General features: G+C 48.9%; 1 protein-coding gene across 1 annotated transcript in view; it reads right to left on the bottom strand.

The window, feature by feature from the left end:
• Positions 1 to 17,364, bottom strand: part of pex14 (peroxisomal biogenesis factor 14) — a 44,271-nt gene that overhangs the window by 8,527 nt on the left and 18,380 nt on the right. Inside the window, 5 exon segments of the mRNA XM_060060400.1 lie at positions 422 to 453; positions 1,140 to 1,242; positions 4,304 to 4,389; positions 6,911 to 7,018; positions 14,019 to 14,103. Coding sequence (XP_059916383.1) covers positions 422 to 453; positions 1,140 to 1,242; positions 4,304 to 4,389; positions 6,911 to 7,018; positions 14,019 to 14,103 — 414 coding nt within the window.

Raw genomic sequence — 17,364 nt, 5'->3', positions numbered from 1 at the left:
GGAGTGGGTGTTGGAAATTGAACAGGAATGTAAATGTAATGGATCACACCTCATTTGTTTAGCCGTCATTGCATACGACAAACGGAAAAAATTCTGTAATAAAGATCAAGAAAGACATCCGTCTATTTGTGATGATCTCTGAGATTCTCCATGACAGGCCTCGTTCAAGGTGGGGTTTTAATCTCCCAACTACCGGCCATGGAAGTTGAGCAAAGTCACAAACAAAGAGCAAACTTTGCCAGGGTCCTCTGCCTGCATCGCTTCTCCCACCATGTTTAATTACATTGACAACGAAGAAGAAATGCATCTCTCTCTTTCCTCCCTCCCTCATTTCTCTCCCTCATCCTTTCAACCCCCCTCCACCTCCACCTCCTCCTCCACCTCCACCACCTCCTCCTCCTCCTCCCCCCTCCTCCTCCACCTGCGTCTGACAGCCAGGTTGAGATTCCTCACCTGTCGACACGGGAGCCACACCTGTCACCACACACTTAATCACAGCAGGACCCGCCATTGAGCACAGACACCGTGGAGCGCACACGCACAGCGTGCACACCCGACCACACACGGGCGCGCACGCACACGCGCACACAGGAGTGTGAGCCTACAACCGCTGCAAAATTAAAATGAACTTTCTCACCACCGAAGGGGAGGGGAGCGTGTGTCGGCGCCGGGACGATTGTGACGGTGGCGGCGGTGTTGGTGGAGGGGGCAGTGAAAGAGGGATGGATGGTGGATCCGGGGGGGGGGGGGGGGGGGGGGGGGGGGGGGTGACGGTGGTGTGCCGTGGTGCTGGGTGGTGGCGGGGGTTGGGAAAGTTGTCATTTCCCTACCCCTCATTATATTCTGGGTTAAGAGCTTTTCAGCGAAACGTAATTAATTGAGCCCGAGCCCTGACAGTAAACAAGCAATTTCAAATTAAAGCGAAATGACAGCGGGCCTCATTTGTTAAAAAACGCACTGGGTACCCCCCCCCCCCCCCCCCCCCCCACACACCCCCCCACACCACCCCCCCCACACCCCCCCCCACCCACCCCCACCCCCCTCTCCACCACGACACCCCCCTCACCCCCGATTTCGGCGACAGATAAATGAAGGAAAATGTTAAGGAGGGAGAAAGCCATGAAGATATTAATCTTCACCTGTCTGTGTCAGCGTGCCACTCATCTCCGCCACGCTGCTCTCCAGCCGCTGCAGATGCTGCTGGTCCTGGCGCCGTCCCACAATCAGAGGGAGGATGTATCTCTGCAATTAAAAACATGACACGCCATTACAGCCCCGACCGCGGGAGGAGAGGCATGGGGGAGGAGAGGGAGGGGGAGAGGGAGAGGGACACATGGGGAGGAGAGGGAGGGGGAGGAGAGAGGAGAGAGACAGACAGAGAGGGAGGGAGGGAGGAGAGAGACAGACAGAGGGAGGGAGTGAGGGGGAGGGAGAGAGAGGGAGAGAGACAGAGACAGAGAGGAAGGGGGAGAGAGGGAGGGAGAGAGACGGAGAGGGATAGAGGGAGGAAGAGGGAGGGAGGGACGGAGAGAGAGAGAGGGAGGGAGGGAGTGAGAGAGCGAGAGACAGATAGGGAGGAAGAGACAGAGACAGAGACAGAGACAGAGAGAGAGAGAGAGAGAGAGAGAGAGAGAGAGAGCGAGCGAGACAGAGAGAGCTGTCATATCTGTGTAGCAGAGAGGGGGTCTAAGTCGTTGTCTTATTGGACTCTTGTCTAAACTGTCCGATGAAAACATTCTTCCCGACATTCTGTGGACAGATGTGCACATAGGACCGAAAAAAAGAAAACGGGGGAATGAACAAATGAAAGAGATAAAACGCAGAAACAAACAGCGGGAGAATCTGCTGCGACCGGGGCCACGGTTGGCGACTCGACCGACATCCTCTTGTCCATTTCCGCCGTCGAGAGAGAACCGGATTCCCCCGCATCAAACGCTCCGGGTGCACACCGCGGCCCGCTGAGCGGAGCACCGGGTGCGCTCCCCAGACGACGATCACACGCGGGCCCGCGCGCCTCCGCGGCCGACGGCCTGAGCTCAGGGGGCCGTCCCGAACGCGGCCCGCGGCGCGGAAGAAACCCCCGATAGGGCCCCGAGGAAACGGTACAACGGTACGCTCGGATCAAACCCTCGCCGTCGTCATCGCCGCCGACGACACCATCCTCGTACTCGCTACCCCCCCCCTCCCCCCCCCCCTCCCCCACACGCACACAGGTGCTGTCTGGCACCACCTGTGCCGAGTAATAAACACTTTTTAGGTAAAAAGGATTAAACAAGTGTCAACAGGTAGTAATTAATAAGCGGGCTGCGGGGCACGGGGGCTGTTTACACGGCGCTCCGCCGCCTCGCTGGGTACGGCGCCAGCAGCCCGGGCATATGGCGCCCGCGCTGCAGCGCGCGCTCCGTGGGAGACGTGACAGCCGCCCGCGCCTCCTCGCCACCGTGGGACGCCGCCGCCTCCCGGGACAGCAGCGGCTGGCCGGGCCGGCTGCTCCCGGAGACGGCGGCGGGGCGAGGGCGGCGTGTGTGTCGCTGTGTGTGTGTGTGTGTGTGTGTGTGTGTGTTTGTCTCTGTGTGTGTCTCTGTGTGTGTGTGAGTCTCTGTGTGTGTGTGAGTCTCTGTGTGTGTGTGCGTCTCTGTGTGTGTGTGCGTCTCTCTGTGTGTGTGTGTCTCTCTGTGTGTGTGTGTGTGTCTCTCTGTGTGTGTCTCTCTGTGTGTGTCTGTGTGTCTGTGTGTCTGTGTGTGTGTGTGTGTGTGTGTATTTCAAGAGCAGAAATCTGTAATATTTCGTAACAAAAATAACGGTTTTATTCGAATCATCCTCCATGAGAGACGTTGTGTCACGAATTAGAAAATTACAAGTTGAAAAAAGAAAAAAAAAACGATTGATTTGAGTCCAGATGACGCCTGGCAGAGGTGTTGAGTCCTGTTTGGGGATCTGATCCCGACAGCGTTGATATTATCTGGTATTGATCGGTGTTGTCTCTCCGGTACGGCCCCCCCCCTGACAGAACACAGCCCCCCTCTGACCTCTGTTCAGAGGGGGGAGGGTCAGGTATGCATATGATGTGCTGCGGTAGTTTGCACAAGACCGACACACACACACACACACACACACACACACACACACACACACACACACACACACACACACACACACACACAGCCATGGAGGGAATTTGTCATAGAGGGGGAATGAGCTACTGCAGGAACACCCGTCCTCTAAAATCCAAGTAATGGCTCCCATATGCCACTCAGGGCCCCGGCCGCCTGCACCACCACCCCCCCCAGAGGATTAATGGCGTCGCGGGGACCAGGGGCCTCGTGGCCCATGTTCAAGGGCTGTGACGCTCAATAAAAACAGGGTGATTATTTGGAGACGGCCGAATATCAAAAGACGGATGTGCTGTGTTAGCAACTTTGTTTATTAAAAAAAGAAAAGCGAAAAAAAATAAAACTAAACCAAAAAAAGAAAGAAAAGCCCCCACCAGCCCTACACGGGCGTCCGAGACGCAGCCCGGGCCAATGGGAGCAGAGAGAGAGAGAGGCAAAGAAATTACGAGGTTGTCTGAAAGATCATGCTCTGATGTAAAACAGGAAGGCTTTAACAGCTCGACCAGAAGCATGTTGAGCAGAGGGTGCCTTTCGCTGCGCCGCTATAAGTCAACTCCCCCCCCCACCCCCCCACCCCACCACCAGCCTCCGACGCTCGAGCGAGGCCTAGCGATTAAACTGCAAAACATCCCAGAGAGCCGGCGCCGGACAGATTTACCGAGCAATGTTTGGGGTTATCCGTCAACATTTAGGGGAATGATGTCAGCAGTGGGAGGATGAAGGGGCGGGCGCGAGCCAAAGGCGTTGTTTGGGGAAAGTGACGGACGGCTGCGCTTTCCCAAAGTAAAGTCCGGCCGTGCTCGTTTCTCTCCTGGAGGAGCCCGACTGATTTCACCCGCACACCGACTGATTTCACCCGCACACCGACTGATTTCACCCGCACACCGACTGATTTCACCCGCACACCGACTGATTTCACCCGTACAGCAACTGATTTCACCCGTACAGCAGATGCTTACTTCATGAAAACGGCCGTTACTTCAGGATATTAAATCCAGAGCGAAGGATAGTGTGGTGGCACGGTCGTTCTGTGGAAAAGGAACCGGGTTTGATTCCTGCCGCCGAACCTGAAAGTAACCTTCACCAGGACGCCTGAACGGCCTGCTTCTGAAGCCACGCTCGGCCTTGGCTCAGCGTGTCCGCTGGAGGACTGAACCGTCGGCCACGGGCGCGCCACGAGGGCCCCTTACCTTGTAGAGGTGCTGCAGACCGAAGGCCACGCCCACCATGATGACCGCCATGGCGCTGTAGTCCCGCCATCGGTAGCCTGGAGGAACTGGGAACAGTGGGAACGACGGTGTCATTAAACAGTGTATTTGTTTATTCAGAGCAAAACTGACAATACTGTTATGCATAATCGTTAGCCTCAGAGCATAATTGCCTAAGTCATATTTTAAGGTTCATCTTGTATTTGGCATAAAAAATCAAATAGAAATGCCTAAGACAAACAGATGGCTCAGGCAGTGATTATGCACTCTGATTGGCTGAGGATGTAGCCAATGAGGCGCAGTGAATCAGCAGCATTAGGAGAGTAGGTTAGATATCAAAATGTAGGACTTAGGCAGCTATGCTATGAGGCTAACGATACGTTTCTTAGCATGGGTTGGGGCACCGGTAGGGCTTGATGAACGCCAGTATTAATGCCATGCTCTTCCGATTGAGATCGATAAGACCACTACACTGTTGGATTCCATCAGGAAATGGAGTCTGGGCAGAAGCTGTGGATGTAAAGGCCTTTCATACTCAGAGTTTTACGGGGATTTTTAACTTAAAGTCGAGCAGCGGGAGTTGAGGTGCCCTGGAGGGGGGGAACCACGATGCTCCTCGTCATCACACATTTCACCACACCTTGAACACAAAGCTCTCCGTCTCCCTGGGCGACCTCTCAGTCCCACGTCAGCGAACACAAGTCGAGGCCCCAGAGGAGTGGGAGCCGGCAGAATGTGAATATACGGGCCGTCGAGGTTCAGGAGGAGTGTGTGTGTGTGTGTTCTGAGACGCGTTGTCGGTGAGCGACAGCGGCGTGCGTCGTCTGGGTGTCTCTCGTTTCCCGACATAAGAGGAGGCATTCAGCGAAAAATGTCACCAAACAACAAAAAAAAAGCTCTGAAAGAAAACCTTATTTTTTCTTCACAGAAGAAAAGAGGGAATCATAACGTCTGCTGGGCCCGCTCCGTACACCTCGCGGTTCCATTACGCCTTTAATTCCAGAGCTGCTTGATAGATCTGTTTACCGGCACCACGTAAACTAGAGCAGATTGATTTTGTGCCCTGCTGCGTCCCTGATTTAACATGCAAATCAAACGATCGGAGACGCGCGCGGCGTTCCCGGGCTTCCCAGCCGCTCGCTTCCAAGGTGAGGGTGCTGCTGAAGGGCAGCGCCTCATCCCGAGTGCCGGGCGTCTGGGAGGTGAACCCCCCACCTCTCCCCCATCACCCCCCACCTCTCCCCCCGCTGCCCCCATGGTAACCACATCAATTCAGGTCTTCATCAACATTATGGCCCCGCGAGATGGTCGCCGGCCCGGGAGCGGCGCCCGACTGGAAGGCGCGGGGGGGGTCCCGGGGAGAGGCGCTTGACCCTGAACGAGGCTCCCTGCATCACCCCGGGGGGTCTCCCACCTGCCCCCCCCCCCCCCCCCCCCCCATGCACCCACACCCTCCCCCACCGCCTCGTAGGACCTTCACTCTCCGCCCCCTCCTCCTGGTTCCCGGTCTCCTCCATCCCAGCGTCGCCGTCGCCTCCCTCTCCTACGTTTTATTCCTCCATTCGGTCACTTAGGCGGGGAGCCGCTGGTCCCCACGCCGCCGTTTTCCAATCTCCTCTCAAATTTATTGGGTTCAGCGGAGGCCTTCCTGTCCTTCCTCCGCGTGGAAATAGAGATCAGAGGATCCATTACTCCGACAGAGATGGATGCGGGTCCGTGCGCGCCGTCCCCATAACAAGGACATCAACGGGGAGGTAGCCCCCCCCCAGCCCCCCACCCCACGTCCACCCTAACCCCCAGAACACCCCCTTTTTTCGATGTGACCCCCCCCCCCCCTCCCCCAACATGTACAAGACTCCCAGCTCTCACCTCATTATGCGGATCCCTTATAGCCATTTTGATATAAACCCCCCAGTACCACCACCACCACCACCACTATGGACAGAGACCCCCCCCCCCCCCTACATGGCCATCCCATCAACATCACTTTCATTACAAAACATGAGATGCCGAAAGGAGTCAAGGACAGTGTGGTAATAAATGAGGCTGGAATGCATCTGGAAGCATTGTCATACGGGTTAAGCATTATGCGGACTTCTTCTGCATTGGTGAATCAGCGGCGCCGGTGATAAAGACCGCGCCGGTGGCCGGGGGTTCAGCCCCCGGGGTGAACGCACCGCGGGCAGGAGAACGACGAGAGACGGGAGATCCAGGGCAGGCGAGCGCTCAGACAATGAGCCGCTTCCGGTTCTCTCCGAGGGCAGATTTAGGTGAAATGACTCCAATTCTGGACAAGTGTGTGTGAATGTGCGTGTGTGATACTCTTGAGAGACTCAAGTCTGGTCGTTTCACTCGCTGTGGTCGTTTCGGATGTTGAAATGTGTGAAACATCAAGAAAAGCCTGAGTTCCCCTTTTTCAGAGTGAGTTCATACCGACATCGTCACTGCTGGGTTTGACTCAAAACGGAACTGACAAAAAACATAAAAAAAACTCTTACACAATGACGAAAGGGCTTGTGATGAGTGGACGAGGGTGAGGGAAAGTGTGTGTTTGCGTGTGCGCGTGTGTGTGTCTGCGCGTGTACTCACGGTGCGTTACGGGCACTATCTGCGCGGGTCCCAGCGGGCTCAGAGCCAGGACCTCGTCCGTGCTGCCCGAGCGCAGGATGGCCAGCTCCACCTCCTCATCAGTCAGGCCTGCAATCAAGACGCAAACCACGGAAGACCGCCGCCGAATGTGACATAAGGGAAGGATTGAAATAAAGCAAGAAAGAAATTGCTCTTCATAATTCTGCTGGTTATATTTCCCACGCGTTTGAAATCGCCAAGGTTCAATAAACGGCAAACCGCTCCGACATCAACCACCACCCCCCCCCCGCCCCCCACGCCCCCCCCCCCCCCCGCCCCCCCCGCCCCGCCCCTCCCTGGGTGCCACAAAAAAGGAAAGAAGAAGCAAAAGAAAAAGGTTTAGACAAATGTCATCAATTCACAATTTGCATTAGGAATATCAGCCTGATTGATAGGCGTTTTAACATGCGTGTGTGGAAAGATCACACAATGAAATCAGAAACTGTGCAAGCATATTAACTGTCACCAAAGGCAGAGAAAATAACAGTCTGTCCACTTCCCCCGTTATATTTCCCAAGTGGAGATTTCATACACCCCAGACAGAGAAAATGTCTTATTTTAATTTCTTCATTGTGATGTAAATGTATTACATAATTTTGCAAATGCCAATATAATTTAATCTTCAGATCTTTTTAATGATTTTAGTGATGATTAAATTGCAAAGGGCTCCCTGATGGAGAATCAGAGGGGAGGAGGAAAAAAAAATCTAATATGATCGTCTCCTTTTGTTGGAAGAAAGGATTTTATTTCAGATGCCATATGCTGCCATTGCTGAAGGGCTCATGTTTTAATGAGAATACTAATCCACCAAGAAAATAATTAGAACTTTCTAGAACCATCTAAACACTTTCTATATTTTCAATCGAGGACGATGAGTCACGACGAGGAGAAAAAAAAAGCAAAAACGCCGTACAAATAAATCGGAGATGAGGAGCAACAGACTTCCTGTAATGCCTCTGACCTATGTTTGAAATAAGTAAATCCCGCCTGCGTCTATATATTAAGAGCCTCTTTCTGCGCTGCCATTTCCTTAGCATCACTTTCTGGGCCCATTTCGTTGAGTGCGTTTCCTGGGTTTACCGTCCATCTGACAGAAAATCCCTTTTTCTCTCAAAGAGCCTTTTACTCCGATAGTTCCCCCGGGGACTCCCTCTCTGAAGGGAACACTCGCACACCAGCTCAACGCAGGATTCTCCTCCAACATCCAGAGTAGCAGCACTTTAAAAAGAGGTTGAGCTGATTTGTTCTGAATGACAGGCCTGGTAGTGGTTTATGTAGGAACTAACGATGGTAACACGGGCCAAATTGTGATGCATATTAACAGAAGCTGGTGTGGGGGTGGGGGGGGGGGTCTTCATTACACCAACGTGGAGTGTTAACACGAGGTAGCAACTGCCGTGACACTTCTCCTGACTTGTAAAGGGTGTGAATGAGCCTTTACCACTGCTACAGCTCAGTTAATCAAGCCCTAAATCACTTCATTAATATACTTTAAAAGCCTGCGTAAAAGAACTGCATAAAAACCTCTTACTTGACACGTTTGGTAAATCAAGAAAAAAAAAAGATTGAACAGACAAATAATCCGACATAAAACAAAACGCCCGTTTCGACGACTCTTTCCTGGGAAAACCCCCACGGACGACCCGACACGACTCCTCGCGCGTCCACCTGACCGCTCCAAGGACACCACACATGCCCATGAAAAGGGTTGAATAATTGAAGGCCAATATGGCCGGCCTGTCATGTACGGCGCAGCCTGAATGCCAGGAAGTCAGCTCCGCGCCGGGGCTGCTGAGCGGGTCCAAGCTGCCCTGTCCAATAAGCAATAACCTGTCCCCGGACGCCTGATTCATCTGACCACAGCAGACTGCATGGTGGCAGACTATTGAGTGAGACATGTTCGGGCTCCATTTCACCAAACAGGAAGAAACCCCCCTGAAATAAAAGTGCTTCCGTCGTCTAAGGGATTCAGGCCGGTCTCTACCCCGCACCACCTCTCTTCCTCTTCACCTTGAAATGTGCTTTTCTCTGAAAAATAGACTTCCAGGGCCGACGTTTCCACGTAATGTATTTACATTTTAATGGGCTTCCCCCCCTCCCCCGTTTCTTTAATGTTGTTTGAGCAGGGGAATAAAAAGCTTAATAACAGCCCTTTCCCCCTTGTGTCTGGCCTGCTAATAGAATGACATGGAGATTCATAAAGCAGCTTGATCCGTTTTATTGTCGGGAATAAAAACAACAACAAAATGAAAGACCCCTCAGATCGCTGTATGAAAGAAAAAGAGAACAAGGTGAAATTGGGTTTTACATATAAAAGGCAAAAGAACAGAAGAGAACCCACAAACAGGGGGATGGCGCTGCTGCATCAGCCGCTCCCAGAACCTGTGGAATGACCCACCTCCTGACGGCGGATCCAAACACTGAGGAGATGAATCTTTAAACACATAAATAACACCTAATGACGACACCGTAAAGCACAAAAGAAAAAAAAAAAAAACAGGAACAATAATGGAAAGCTATTCTGTATTTCATTATACTGTATTATTTGGCGCCCCTGATACGCACAGGCCTGTTTATGGGAGACCGTATTAGCAGATGCTCCGGCAGAGCACCGGCTTTGACCTTGCCATTCTCATTGGGGCATGAAATTACGGTGCTGGCACCTCGATATTACAGCTATAAATACTGTAAACTGCATATCTAGGCTACGTTTTCTATTGTCTTTCAACATAAACCTGATCGGTATTTATTTAAAGGAAAACCCATTGCTGGCCGCGTTATTTACGGCTCTATTTCCACCGGGGCCTTCGCTCCCCCACCGCTTTTTAAGGGCAAATAGGCGGCCCGGATCTTACATAAAAATCCATTTCTCCGATTCTGGCAGTTTTGAACTTTATGGGTCAAGACACAGGCTGGACAACCAATTATAAAAATTGCTTACTAAAATATTTTGGGTGCTAAAAGGTGAAAGCCCCCCTTCTCCAACGTCCTCCAAAGCCCTGAATGATGCAGTCGCCCTTGAGACAAAATGACTTACATTTTGAATATCATATTTAAAAACAACATGCATGTCAGAGGGAGGGGAGGGTGTGTGTGGGTGGATGTGGGGGGGGGTCATGAATAGATGGAGGTCAACGGGTTATTGAGAACTAGCAAGAGCGACTTTAAGCTGTTCCTCGTTCCCGGGCACTGGGGTGGGGGGGGGGGGGGGGTCCACACCTAGTTCAGAGCCAACCCCCCCCCCCCCAGCCGCTTGGCTACGGCATGCCCCTAAATAATGACCACCTTCATAGCGTATTCATTTATGTATTAAAAAGGGGGACTCTCCTCTCATTTCCCTGCTTTATCGCCTTGTACTGATGACAGAGTAGGCAAGGCCTGGGCAGGGCTAGTGGCGCAGAGTAATTTATAACCACATCAATCCCTTTACCTTCCACACAGGCCTTGGTCATTGTCATTTTTGTCCGAGAGGTGAGTCACATGACCCCCACTTGCAAACAACCTCCTATTAATATGTGGGAATGATGAACCTTCTTCCCCGCGTCGCCTTACCTTCAGACCAGGTATGGTAATGCCCACGCTGGTCGACTACCAGTGTTTTTCCATGACCCCTGATCACCAGCCCTCTGTTCAGGGCGAAACCTATTAGCATTATTTATTTAAGTCGATAACAGCTGTGACTCCTGAGTGGAAGAGGGAGAAAAAGAAATCAGTCAAGCCGTCATATATATCTCACTGACATGGAGTGCACTGGGCAGCGTTCCTCCTGCTGACCCCACCTGTACTTCTGCACCTTTTTGTACTCTTTACTTTCCCCCCCCCCTAGACAAATTGCAACCCCCGGCTAGCCAATCACGATGCAGCTGGAATGGGGAGGGGGGACGGGGGGGACAAGGTCAGAGTGACATGCTCATTTTCAAGATGGAGAATGCAGTTGAATCCGTCCTGAAATTAGATTTTCCTTTTGATAATTATGTGTGCAATTGCTAATTGTCTTAACGGGCTGGCGGTGCCAAAACAACGGCAGGCACTCCCGGGATGGCTCGTCCGTTAATTACACCCGACGCTGATGGTCCAATTCTCTAGATGAGGCTGCCACACATTAAATGTTACTCAAAAAAGACACTAAAAATGTACTTGAGCTTGGCAAAAGAGAGGTGAAACGAATTGCTTTAAGATGGCTGTGGCGGGCATCACGTCTCAGAAGAAATCCTGTCTGCGAGCAATGGTGTGAACGCGTCTCAGAAGAAATCCTGTCTGCGAGCAATGGTGTGAACACGGCTCAGAGACAGAGAGGGAGGGGGGGGCGCTTTGAAGGCTCAGATCTCCAGGTAAATGATGCTCAAACGGACAAAGTTTCACTATTTTCTCCCAATTTATTCAACAAGGACTCAAGAAGGACAGCTAGAAATATCGGAGTGCATAATTGCCAATTCATACCGCAAAATTGACAGTTGGAAGGGAAACAGAAAATTACATTTTTTTTCAATGAATATTGAAATAAAGCAGGCTATTAAGATCTCTTCAGGGGCGGGGGGGCGGGGGAATGAGACATAACCAGAGAGGCATCCTTCAGTGCAGATTAGGGCACAAATATGCAGGGCAATAATGTGCACGGACGAGATTATTGTGTAAAGATTCTGCAACATGCAATCAAAGTGGGCCGTATTTTCCCCTTCATCAGCCGGCCAGTGTAAGCACTCGCAGCAAGAGGAATCCAATTTAAATTCCACTCTACCAGGAGATGGTATTGTTTCATTTTATGTGTGCTTTGACATTTCTGGCTGTTAATATAGAGTAAAACCCAGAAGTATTTACATAAATATGACATTAAACTGTATTAGAAATTAAGACAGACATATTTTCTGTGGTCGCGAGCGAGAGGAGGGGGCTGATTGAGTTTGGGGGTCAAAAGGTTGAGAGGACGATGCGGAAGGCTGGGCACAAATGAAGGAATAAAACGTTTGTTTCTATTGGACTGTCACTGTGTCCGTCACCGCGTTCCACCCTTGCTAAAATTATTGTCGTGAACGGGATAGTGCAGACGGTCCGACTAAGGTCTTGGCGTCGAGATAACCAACTCTGTTGAGCGTGACATTATTACAGAAGAGAGTGCAATCGAGCAGAAACTAAAAACAGAAACACATTTATGTGTTGTTAGTTTTATTTGTGTATGAGATAAAAAGAAATCAATTTGCAGTGAAATCTTTTGAAATTGGCATATGCCTTAGCTGCCTTCAAGATCAGTTCCTTCAAGACACAGAAGGCGTAACATGTACAAAATTCTGCAGCTCAAAATGGTGCAATTACTCTCGACTTTGTGCAAATGAAGAATTAAATATAATGAGTTATCAGAGTTTACAATTAAAATAACAGCCTTAACAACACCAGGCAAAGTTTCAAGTCAAAGCGAGGATAGATTAATCTATTCCTTGCATGTGTACAATCCCAAGTTGTTCATCAAACAACTGGTAGATCAGAGACTGTCAAAGAGCCATGTGTTCAGCAAACACTTAGGAGACACTGCTCTATTTACTGCTATTTACCACTCTGTTCCCTCCCGAAATGCATGATCCCCCACCTCAGAGTAATGCATTGCTTAATTAATCTAATACATAAAACAAGAAAAGAGCGCTTTCGAGGATAACCCAGCAAAGAGCCAGATTTATATCTGGCTCGATCACCGCGATAAAACGAAAACGAAAAAAAAATAAAAAGGTGAATTACATCATGTTATCGACGGAGCCCTTATTGAATCTGAGATAACCTGCAGTGGATTATGAACATGCCCTAGTTGTCAATAATGAGACGCAAAGACAGGGACATTTCTAAAAGATACGAGGAGTGATCAGAGCGCGAGGAGAGCGGCAGCAGGCAGCCATGGATTTGGCTTCATGTTTCGCTCCCTGGTCTGCCGGCCCAGGGCTCACTTTCCCCCGCTCGCTCTAATGAAGGAGGGTCCCCGAGCGCTCACTCATTGTTCCTCTAGAAGCCCCCTTACCGAGGGAGAGAGTCAGCAGATAGAACCAAACCCGCATCCAGCTATCGGGATGTTTGTTCAAAAACAAATCAGTGAATGACAGCCGCGTGCCGCCTTTCGTCCTCCGATAGCGCCACTGACCTTATTCCGGCCACGCACGTGTCCACATGTGCGTGTTTGCAATATTTTGATTGTGCTGCAAGTGAACGGATGAGCCAGCAAAATCTATGTCACCCCACTGCCTCCTGATCTGACCAATGGCAGGCCTCGAATTTACGATATCTGTTAAATTAAATAAAAAGGTTGAGAACGCGGGCAGGGAAGGTGGTATTGATAATTCCATTCAAAATGCAGTGGGCTTTTGTCAATATTAATTTTCCTGAACCCAAAAGAGCATCCCAACTGGTGGGTCATTTATTCGCAGGGCTTCAATCATGCACTTTGCAGTTAAATCGACCTCCATCTAATCCCCAAGGGCAAAATGCTAAGGCCGTGACCTCTGCCCTGAAATGACTACGAGCCTGAAAAAGCCATTCGGTGTGCATCTCTATCCAAACTCCATTAAATATTTACATTTTATCGTCTTATCATAGATTTTCATGACATATACTTATTGAAAATGCTGGTTTGACAAGGACTCATAGATCCAGGCCAAAATCAAAAGAGCACTCAATGACTTTATATAAGAGAAAGCAATATGTACTGTCATTGCTTAGCAGGAAAAATAGCAAACAATCAGCTTCATACAAACAGTATATTTAGTGATATTATGTATTATTAGTATAATTATACGTAATACATTTTTATATATATTCTTTTAAATGTGACTGTTCCAACGTTTTCTGCAAGGTCAGCTCGCTAGCAATTATGGTGACTGATCCGATAGAGTTCCACTATCAACTCGCACTATCTTTTATTCTTTTTAGAGATTTGGTCGGCCAACCGCAGAGAGAGAGACTTCATCACTTATCCCATTCCGGTAAAAGGCCTTAACATTGCTTTTCCTTTAAACGTCCTTTATAATAAAATAAAGCGTAGGATGGGGGTGAGGTAATACGATTGGCACCAACAGAATACTTTCACTCTTACCTTTTTTCTTCAAGAAGACTCTCCGGGTGGCCAGTGGACTCTGGCGCACCTTCGGGTTTTGCAGAAATTTCACAGCAGTGGTAATCTGCGAAGAGACAAATGTATTAATTTCTCACAATGCGATTATGTCAGGGGAGGACGGTAATGTGTGCAGGAAGAACATCCAGATCCATTAAACTCGGCAAACATCAGTCTAGACGATGAAGAACGCTATTCGTTAAAAAGGAGGAAATGCCCCGACGACTGGCTACCAAGCCCCTTCCTTTCAGCACCAAGACCACCTGACCACTTTCAGACTAAATCTGGGGAACGACCAAATCAGCAGTTATAAAATTAGCCCATCAAGAGTGCCGGACAAATGGAGTATGGAGCTTAATTTGCTATTACCCTCTTAAAGACAAACTTCCAGTCTTAAGTGCGTGTGGAGGAAGGAAAATCTATACTTAATGCAGAGGTGATCATTTGTATCTAATAACTTCAGAATCCTAGGCCGAAAAGTTCTGTAATTCTTCCAGTTAAAAACCTGCCATGATCAAATCAGCCGGGCTGCGCGTTGTAATGACTTGAAACGTTAATGCACCAGAACGTTATACGGCATCAGAACATCACAAGTTTTAAGTGCCCGGCGTTCATCGATTCTATTATGTTTTCCTTCGAGATGCACCTTAATTTTCCAGCCTGGTATGCATTTCCAACGGATTGGAAATGGGGTGGAAGGAAAAAAAAGAAAACCCCTCCTCAAATAATATTAAAACATAAATTTGAAGTGGGGCGTGCGAAGTGGCGAAGTGGCGCCGGCTAAACTGGATAAACATAAAAAAACGGGGAACACACAAGATGGGAAGGTTTATGACTTATTATCGCACCTGTGGTCCCCCTGATTCAATTTCAGAATGTATCCCCCTAATAGGTTGAAAGGTTTTGATTACTCTTCTTTTCTTTTAGTGTTGAAAGACACAAAGTGATTGAGCACGCTGCCAGTGGTAATTCATTTTGGGTAATGCATTGCATATGCTATGGAGCCTTTTCCATTCAAAATAAATGTATTTTAAAACTTGTCCGAGCAGCAACGGTGGCAGGCGGAGGCAGAGAGAGCGCTCCATGACACAGAATACATCACACATTTTATGGAGCGAGGCACAAACAATATCGCCTTTTGGAAAACTTTTATGTTTTTTTTACTGCACAAAGTAAACAAACACGTCCGATGAAGAATAAAACGCTCGGTTTTCACCGAGAAAAACCAAGACGCCACACAGGTCTCTAAACTCTAAACACCTTCCCGGTTCAAACGGTCCCTTTTTTCAAAACACGCAAGTTTACTGTCGGCACAAATGAAGAGCGCAGATCGGCGGCGGCGGCGTGACATTAGCGTGACCTTTGGAGCTGCGAGAGGCCGCGTGAGGGGGCCAGGAATGCCGCGCTCCGGTCCCCACCCGGGGCTTATTAAAGTCAGCCACCCGGAACCTCCGTTGTGACAAGCAGATTAAACCATTTGCATGGTGGCCCCCCCCCACCCCCCACCCCACCCGCGACTGGATGTTCTGGGCTAACCGGTAAGTGTAAAAACATTGGGACAAAATATTCCCCTTTGATAACAAGGCAATACCAATCCTGCTCCCCCTAGAATAGCTTTCACCGTTTAAAGTCAAAGCCATGATCTAATGTGGAATTGCTGGATAATAAGCCTGGCTAAAAATGTAATAAACAATATAATGCGGTATAATGTGGGCCCCTAAGTGGATGAATCTGCTGAACTAGTGACACACCATTTTAAATTTTCATCCATTTTCAATACCGTATATTGACAAAAAAGAGAATGCTGCCACTGTTAATAGGCATAAGTAGGACATCTTAATAAAAATACCACATCTAGCTCGGCAGCCAAACATCCATTTGGTTAAAATGGTAGTGGTAGATCTTCGGGGAGTGGAAAAGTGCACTTCTTGGCAGATGACATCGATGCTTTGCACAAGTTCCAACCAGACACCTCAATCAATTATAACCACATTGTGCAGATTTCAGTCTTGTCTTGTTATTGACGAATGGATCAGGCTAGTGCTAGTGCAGGATAGCACGTTGTTCTTTAAGGGAGCTCAGCTGCATCTTAGTACGTTTAGCTGATCCGTGTCATCTCAAGTGGATGGAACCAAAGAAGGGTTGTTTGCTTTTCTGAATACCGGTAAATACGTTTTGGTTAGCACAACAATTAGGATCTTTGGTCTCTCGTAAAGCTAGCACTGCTAATGCACCAAAGTGCTCCATGTTAACACTGATAATCTTTACAAACCAAATAACCAATAAAGTGTCAGGTAAAGCTGAAAAAGAGCTCAAAACTCAATCACAGGAAGAGATAACATTAACTAACACACTTAAAGAGGGGGGAAGTTGATGAACGGACAAGATTACAGCAATATTATTGAGTTTGAGTTGGACAAGACTTAACAATGCACTTGTCTCAAAATTCCAATTGTGAGTTGTTGTGTTTTTTGCCCCCCTGACTTGTGAGAAATGAGCAAGAAATCGAATTACCTTCGACCACATGGGTGGACGCCATGGGGAATTCATGGAACAAGTAATTTTACCCTTACTAGTAAGTCGGAAGAATTAAAGAAGCAAACTGCTACAGCTGAATAGAGACGACCAAAGATAACAGACAACCAACACAACGTTATACATTACAGATGCTAGGCATTTCTCACTACAGATCCTTTGATTAGCATACGTAGCGGTATTGACTTGTACTGGGGTCTCACCACGGCCATGTTGCTCATGTTGACCAGCGGATGGACCGCTCTGGAGTCCTGTCTGCACAGAGTGTACACGTTTCTTTAACCCTATTTGCTCAATTATAAAACTGCTAAAAGGTTCAGACGGTGCAGGAGAGCGTGTGTGTGTAAGAGCAACAGTCTTACTGTACGTCTTAACCACATCTACGTCTGTGTCTTAAACCGCCGTGGACCTCAGCTACCATTGAGCCTGACCGGTAACGTCCAACTCTAGGCTACTTTTGTAAACTTAAGAAATGGTGACATGACGTCACCATTTCTTTCAAAGGGTATGGTTTAAATGTTGCTGTACTTTCAGACACCCATGTTTTTTTTCATTACTTTCCATCAGGGCTCCATGCCAGTTTAATCTCCTCAGGAGCCGCCCAAATGCATGATAGAACATTGGAAGAATTAAGTTAAGTATAAATTATTCATTTTATTTTATTAACTATTTAATAAAACCCGAAATGTTAAACGTCCCCTTTACTCCTTGCTCCTTCTCGTCCAAAAGAAACCCCTCTTTATGTGTCAATAATTAAGACAAAAAGAGGATCAGGGAGCAATCTCGAAGGGGG

This window comes from Gadus macrocephalus, chromosome 1 (genome assembly GCF_031168955.1).
Source record: "Gadus macrocephalus chromosome 1, ASM3116895v1".
Taxonomy (NCBI): domain Eukaryota; kingdom Metazoa; phylum Chordata; class Actinopteri; order Gadiformes; family Gadidae; genus Gadus; species Gadus macrocephalus.
The sequence above is the reverse complement of the archived record's forward strand: the minus strand, read 5'-3'. Positions and strand labels throughout refer to the sequence as shown.